At 51.2% G+C, this 7,830-nt stretch overlaps 1 protein-coding gene across 1 annotated transcript; it reads left to right on the forward strand.

Annotated features, from left to right (window-relative positions):
* Nucleotides 1–3,867: 3,867 nt before the first annotated feature.
* Nucleotides 3,868–6,615, forward strand: FZD4 (frizzled class receptor 4). The gene is made up of 2 exons (XM_086614361.1): nucleotides 3,868–4,128; nucleotides 5,287–6,615. The coding sequence occupies exons 1-2, from the start codon at nucleotides 3,868–3,870 to the stop codon at nucleotides 6,613–6,615; spliced, it is 1,590 nt and encodes a 529-aa protein (XP_086470487.1).
* The last annotated feature ends 1,215 nt before the right edge of the window (nucleotides 6,616–7,830 follow it).

The following is a 7,830-nucleotide window of genomic DNA, read 5'->3' on the forward strand; positions in this document are numbered from 1 at the left end:
ATCCCCTCCCTTGACCTGCTGGCCATGCTATCCATTAAGGCTGTAAAGGATGGTTTGGGCTGAATGTGCTTTTCAAACAGCAGGGTCAAATCTTGCTCCTTTAAAATGAAAAATATGATTAAAGACTTGGGAAAGATGCCTTACAGTAAGAAAGTCAGGAAGTTCAATCTATTTTGCTTACTACTAAAAGGTCAAAGAGTGCCTTAATCACAGCCTGACATCACCTGCAGGGATAATCTCGGTAATAACTTCTCGACCTGGCCAGTAAAGATAGAACAAAAGTCAGTGGGTGGAAACTGAAGATAACGCAAACTAGAAACCAATATGGCCATAATAAATAATAATTATCAGGGTGTCCGCTGGTCCTTTGACAAAACCAACCTCAAAATTTAAATCAGATTTATTAAAAAAACTATGTTGTAAGTCAGGCAGTAATTGGGGAAGGAACATGGGGTGGGCTGTGCCGGATTCAGGCCAGTGTCTCACACTGCCCAGTAATCTAAGAATCTGGAAACACACTATCCTGGAGGTTCCTTCCTTCGATCTGTTTAAAGAAACTATTATGTACATGCTTATCAGGATGACGTTTAATCACTGTTAATATATGCATAAGGTTCAAAGCAGGGTAATTACTATTTTTTCCGACTCTGGCTTCTCGTATGATTCGCCACCACCTCTCCCTGCCCCCTTGTTTTGAAAACTAATTCCGATTATCTAAAAGACTTTCCAAAGCAAACACGGCAGCGTAGCACTTTCTAATATTTATTTTGTGTTTTCAAAGAAAAGGCAATAGCGGCAGGGGGGTTTTTGGAGGGGAGGGGAAGAGTTCTCAGAAGATACTTGTGTCCACTGGGACTTTAAAATGCCCCTTTGCCCCTTTACCGAGTTCAAGGACCAGGTCCACGGGCAGAAGGTTTTGCTGCGTAACTGCTGAATATGCGGTAGGTGATTTTTTTCACAGGAATTAGGTGAAGGTCCTACTCTGGATCCAGCAAACTCTGCCTAACTGCAGCAAGAGTCTGCAAAGGAAAAGAGTTTTCATACACTAACACAAAGATGCATGGGTTTTAAGGTCACCATAATCCTCCCTCCAGTCTGTCCTACATAATTTGGGAAAAAAAAAACCACAAACCAACAAAAACTTATAGAATCATAGAATCATAGAATGGTTAGAGTTGGAAGGGACCTCAAAGATCATCTAGTTCCAACCTGCCTCCCATGGGCAGGGACGCCTTCCGCTACACCAGGTTGCTCAAAGCCTCGTCCAACCTGGCCTTGAACACCTCCAGGGATGGGGCGGCCATAACATCTCCAGGCAACTTGTTCCAGTGCCTCACCACTTTCAATGTAAAAAATTTCTTCCTTATATCTAATCGAAATCTCCCCTCTTTCAGTTTAAAGCCATTGCCCCCTGTCCTATAGCTACACACACTTGTCAAAAGTCCCTCTCCAGCTTTCCTGTAGGCCCCCTTTAGGTACTGGAAGGCTGCTATAAGATCTCCCGGGAGCCTTCTCTTCTCCAGGCTGAACAACCCCAACTCTCTCAGCCTGTCTTCATAAGAGAGATGCTCCAGCCCTCGGATCATCTTCGTGGCCCTCCTCTGGACTCGCTCCAGCAGCTCCATGTCCTTCTTGTGTTGGAGACTCCAGAGCTGAACGCAGTATTCCAGGTGGGGTCTCATGAGAGCAGAGCAGAGGGGCAGAATCACCTCCCTCAACCTGCTGCCCACGCTGCTTTGGATGCAGCCCAGGATACGGTTGGCTTTCTGGGCTGCCAGTGCACATTGCCGTCTCCTGTCGAGCTTTGCATCAACCAGCAGCCCCAAGTCCTTCTCCTCAGGGCTGCTCTCAATCCATTCTCCACCCAGCCTGTACTTGTGCTTGCTTCTCTCGTAGGAAGCTCTGCCTCCTGCTTTCAGGTCTTTGAGTGTGTGGAGAGTCTACCGCCCCTTCCCTGCGCTCGTCTGATGGAGATGGTGAACTCGGTGGGGCTGGGAACAGCTCGGCAGGCACGTGCAGCACACCGTGTGCCTTCACGGCGTTATCGTCCGCCCAGATGAGCAGCCGAGCGCGGCTGGCTACGGACGGCAACGCTTGGGAGTAAACACGGGCCTCGCAAGATACGGGTTGAGCTGCTGCTAGGTCGTAGCCTCCTTGCCTGACCTTGGGACTGTAGCACTGTCTGCCTGTGTATTTAAAAAGTTAAGATAATATTACTTGTCTGCCTCACAAGGATTGTGCGAGGTTAAGGGCACTGTTTATTGGAGCAAGCTGTAAAGTATTAACGGTGATGAAAGCTATGTAAATATCTATGCTCATGAAACCTCAATTAAAACACTATCCGTCTCGCTAGAACAAAGCGCACTTAAAGCCCGACAGTCCCTGCAACATCACGGTACAGCTCACGCACACGTTCCCCACATCTCGGAGGTGGAAAAACGCCGATGGGGATGGAGCTGAGAGGGGAAACCCGCAGGAACTGAGCACAGGGCACTTCGCAGCATGGGGTCTGCTGTGATGTACAACCTCATGCGCAGAAGGGAATTGTTGTTAAGCACTGCTTTAGTTTCTTAGTCTTAGACTTAGTCCAGCGATGAGTCCAGGAGATGTTGGGGAGCAGCGAGGGCCCCGAGGCGCGCACAGAGGCACAGCTGCTCGTGACAGACACGCTCAGGAGCACATGCACATGTCACTCGCCGTACACACACAGGAGAGGTCACTTAACTGGGGCTTTACAAACATTTTCAAAGTGCTTTACAAACAATTCATTAATAGATGACATATTTTTTGCTAAAGGCACAACCAGCTCAACCAGATTTTATTACAGGTGTAAATAATACCGAAAGAATTTAAGCCCGAGCCTCATATGTCTGCTCTTAATCCCTCCTCCCGCTGACACGTTAAAGGTCTGCTTAATCATCCAGCCCTTTCTCCTCCAAATTCACGAATGCTTCATCCGCGCTTATTTATTTTGCAGAGATTTATACAAATGCCAGAGGGTACCTAGCGGTGCCCCCCAGGTTTCTCGGCCCCAATGAAAAAACAAACAACACTAAAGCCCAGATGTAACCCAGCGGCCAGGGGGGCAATTTAACTCATTAGGAAGAAAAGACGGCACCTTAGAAAGCCGCCCCGGAGATTTTTAACGTGGCCATGAAGAAGCTGAGCACCCTTGGCCGTAAAAAGAGAGGCCAGAAGTCAGGGAAGGACTGGGGTGCAATGAGCGTGACCCCCCAACACTTGTGCGTGGGTTTCAGCCCACCCTGTCCCTGGGGAAGCTGGACTGGGGTGCCATGGGGAGCCCCTGGGACCAGCGCCCAGGTGGGGACACTGGGACGGTGGGGATGTCTCCCAGTGGTGCCAGGCACGCGGGAGGGATGGAAGGCGGTACCTGTTGTGGGGAGAGGGAGCACGGGCAGGGCCCCCCGGGGTGTTCCTGAGGGACAAGGATTTGGAGTACAGGTAGGGGGTCCCCAGCGAGGAGCAGAGGGGAGGCCCTTGCGAGAGGCGGCGGGATGCGGCCAGGAGGAAGGGTGCTTCTCGGGGGGGCGCGTCGGGGCTCCTCAGGGAGAGAAGGGGGACACTCCTCGATGTCACGGTGGGGGGCGCAGGTAGGACCCCCCCCCGGTCCCCAGGAGATGCGGATGGAACGCCGCGGCGGGCCGGGCTCCCCGGGGCGGGGGCGGCGGCGCTGGGAGGGCGCGGGGAGGTGCCGTCCCTCCCCTGGGCAGTTTCTCGGCGAGGCTGTTTAATAGCGGAGCCGCCCCCGGCCCCTCCCCGTTGGAGCCGGCCCGTGCGGCACGGCGCGGCCGGGGCCGGGGCCGGGGCCGGAGCCGGGGCCGGGGCAGGTGGGGCGCTGCTCGGGCCATGGCGGGGGGCGGCGGGGGGGCGGGCGGCCGCGCCCGGCTGCTGGCCGTGCTGCTGGCGGGGCTGCTCGGCGGGACGCGGGGTTTCGGCGACGAGGAGGAGCGGCGCTGCGACGCCATCCGCATCGCCATGTGCCAGAACCTGGGCTACAATGTCACCAAGATGCCCAACCTGGTGGGACACGAGCTGCAGGCGGACGCGGAGCTGCAGCTCACCACCTTCACCCCCCTCATCCAGTACGGCTGCTCCAGCCAGCTCCAGGTGGGTCAGGGCTCCGGGGGTCCCCTTTGTGCATGGCCGGAGAGCGGGGCTGGGGGGGAGGGAGCTGTGCAATGCCCCCACCGGCTGCCACCCGCCCCCCACACATCCCCATCCTCATCCTCATCCCCTCGGCGTAGTCCACACACACAAAGAAGAAGAGAACAAACCGAAAGCCCCGCCGCCTCGCAGCGCCGTCCCTCGCTGGCCGGGCAGAGCGCGGTTCATCCCGGGTGGAAGTGGGTGCGGAGGGCGCCGGGGGCAGCGCAGCCCCGGGAAGGCAGCGGCGGGGCGGCGCGGTCCTCCCCTCCCCTCCCGTCCCGTCCCGTCCCGTCCCGTCCCGCCGGGAGAGCCGGGGCTGCCGGAGCTTTGCCCGGGCGCTGCTTCTGCCAGAGCCGGCTGCCGGGAGCTGCCGGCTGCCCGGCACCTCCTCCGAGATTTCCACCGCAGGAGTTTGTTTCCCAGGCGAAATGGCAAGATCCTTGTCCTCCCCACGGGCATGGATTTCATCAAACAAAAAGCAGCTTGTTTCTCGGGGCAGGCTTCCCGAATTAGCACGCAATCCCGCTCGCGTCGTAGCGTCGCAGAATTGGGATTATTCAAAAGCCGAGGAAAGGACGATGTCTCGTTCGTGTTGTAAATACGCATGGGACCTTATGGTAAAAGAAAAACGCGCTCTTCTAGGAGGATCGTGAACCAAAGTAATTCAGTAAATGCCTTTTCTTCTGTTTGTTTGTTAGCTGTGGTATCCAGGCAGTGCCTAGAACAAATATATGTATTTGTTTAAACCACTTCGATTTGTTTTTTTGCTTTCCTAAATTGTACCCTTGAGGTTTCAATCTGGCTAAACCCCACTCTCTTTATTGAAATTGGTGGGCTAAGTTTACATGGAGCTAATCTAGGGCGTAAAACGTTCGGGCTTTGGCTTCGGACCACATTTGAACTGAAAGAGGACAACATTGTTAGGGTGGGCTTTTTTTGTTTCTCCTTTATTTTTATTGTTCTCAGTTTATTTGTTTTATGGTGCTTCCTGTTTTTTAAGGCAAAGGACCAAATATTGCCACTAAAAAGGCAAAAAAAAAAAAAAAAAAGAAACTTGTTATATTTTGACCTGTTTAATTTTCCTCTAACGCACTTGTGATTTCTGGTTCTCTCTTCCAGTTCTTCCTTTGTTCCGTCTATGTCCCAATGTGCACGGAGAAGATTAACATCCCCATAGGTCCCTGCGGTGGCATGTGCCTCTCTGTCAAGAGAAGATGCGAACCCGTTTTGAAAGAATTTGGATTTGCCTGGCCGGACAGCCTAAACTGCAGCAAATTCCCACCCCAGAATGATCACAACCACATGTGCATGGAGGGCCCAGGAGACGAAGAGGTTCCCCTTCACAGCAAGACCTCCTTGCAGCCTGGAGAAGAATGCCACAGCATGGGATCTAACTCGGATCAGTACATCTGGGTGAAGAGAAGCTTGAACTGTGTCCTGAAGTGCGGCTACGACGCTGGTCTCTACAGCAGGTCGGCTAAGGAATTCACAGATATCTGGATGGCCGTGTGGGCCAGTCTTTGCTTCATTTCCACTGCCTTCACAGTCCTGACCTTCCTGATTGATTCATCCAGATTTTCCTACCCGGAGCGCCCGATCATATTTTTGAGCATGTGCTACAATATTTATAGCATTGCTTATATTGTGAGGCTGACTGTGGGCCGGGAAAGGATATCCTGTGATTTTGAAGAGGCAGCAGAACCTGTTCTTATCCAAGAAGGTCTTAAGAACACAGGATGTGCTATAATTTTCTTGCTGATGTATTTTTTCGGGATGGCTAGCTCCATCTGGTGGGTTATTCTCACATTGACGTGGTTTCTGGCTGCAGGACTCAAGTGGGGCCATGAAGCTATAGAAATGCACAGCTCTTATTTCCATATCGCAGCCTGGGCTATCCCCGCCGTGAAGACCATCGTCATTTTGATCATGAGACTAGTAGACGCGGATGAGCTCACCGGTCTGTGCTATGTTGGGAACCAGAACCTAGATGCGCTGACGGGCTTTGTCGTCGCTCCCCTTTTTACCTACCTGGTCATTGGGACTTTATTCATTGCAGCAGGACTCGTGGCCCTATTTAAAATCAGGTCTAATCTTCAGAAAGATGGAACTAAAACTGACAAGCTGGAAAGGCTGATGGTCAAAATCGGTGTCTTTTCAGTGCTGTACACCGTCCCAGCAACGTGTGTCATCGCCTGTTATTTCTACGAAATCTCCAACTGGTCCGTTTTCCGCTATTCAGCAGATGATTCCAACATGGCAGTGGAGATGCTCAAAATCTTCATGTCCCTCCTGGTGGGTATCACATCAGGTATGTGGATCTGGTCAGCCAAAACTCTGCACACGTGGCAGAAGTGCTCCAACAGACTGGTGAACTCAGGGAAAGTGAAACGCGAGAAGAGAGCAGATGGTTGGGTGAAACCTGGGAAAGGGAACGAGACCGTGGTATGAGACAAGGACGACACTCCGACGGTCTGACGGCTCTCCCATGAAGGACTGATTGTGTGTAAGCATTGCCATGTAAATGTTGGGAGTAGAGTAGGGAGACGGTTACACAACTTGTCTCTGGGGGATGGAAAGAAAAGCCTTAAAGAATAACCAGCAAAAAGATCATGCTGCAGATACAATAGCCATAAACCATGCTGCCCAAAATAGGAAAGCCCAGGGAGGCTTTAAAAGCTGTGAAATATCCAAACATGTTATCTTCCTTTTTTGTTTTGTTTTGTTTTGTTTTTAAAGCAGTATGCAATATACTGAAATCTTTAGAAGCTGAGGGACTGTAGTCCACTGCTATGGGATGCTGTTTTCTTTTCATCATCTTATAGCTGATGGAGGAAAGGAGATCCAGGGCCAAATTCGGGACTGATTTAGGGTCCAGTTATCAGAAGATGGAGCAGACAGGACCTCAGTTAGATGTCTTCTTTCTGAGTTCAGCATCGTGAAGGAAGCGCTTGCTGAGGGTTGTGTCTTTATGCCCTGGGGAATTCTGCTGTTCCCGTATGCTGCACAGGACAGCCTGGGATCAGGTCCTCCAGCAAATACCAAGTGGATTTTCCGGGTCTGAGAGTTAACCCATGATGAGTAAGATTTACTGAGGTATTAGTGAGGATGATTCTTTAAGGCATCTGATGGTCTAATAATTTCAACTCATTCTTTTTACCATCTGTAACCTGGTCTGAATTGAGAGTCGGCTCTGCCTTCGGCAGGAATTCGGACCTCCGTAGGTCCCTTCCCACCTGAATTATTCTGCAATTCTATCAATATTTCTTATTTTTTAAAAGCATTACTCAAGGCCATTGTCAGAAGCAGAGGAGTCAGTGGGAGCTGGGAAACTGTAAATGGTCTTCTGCGTTGATTATCGTTATCCTCTGCCTCCGGTCCTATCCCTTCAGGTGCTCCTGCTATTTCTAGCAGACTACTTTATTCTGCTGCATTTAATAGCTTTAAATAAAGTCTTACACTATAGTGTTCCTTCCTCCAGGAAGGAGAAAAATGAGTTGTGGGTCTCCTCAAACAACACCAGTTTTCTCCAAGTAAACTTATCTGTCTCTCTCTGGAGACCCATTGCATGAAGCAATTAAGTCTTAATATATTTAATTCAGTGCGATGGTATCTCTGCAGACGCCAGTCTGGGGAGAAGCGAAACGTTAAGTTCCTTGGCAACCT

This window comes from Tauraco erythrolophus, chromosome 1 (genome assembly GCF_009769465.1).
Source record: "Tauraco erythrolophus isolate bTauEry1 chromosome 1, bTauEry1.pri, whole genome shotgun sequence".
Classification (NCBI taxonomy): Eukaryota; Metazoa; Chordata; class Aves; order Musophagiformes; family Musophagidae; genus Tauraco; species Tauraco erythrolophus.

Excerpts from the sequence above, each read along its gene's own strand:
- FZD4 (XM_086614361.1), top strand. The coding sequence starts at position 3,868 with ATGGCGGGGGGCGGCGGGGGGGCGGGCGGCCGCGCCCGGCTGCTGGCC. Across the intron at positions 4,129-5,286 it reads GCTGCTCCAGCCAGCTCCAG|TTCTTCCTTTGTTCCGTCTA; the intron begins GTGGGTCAGGGC and ends TCTCTCTTCCAG.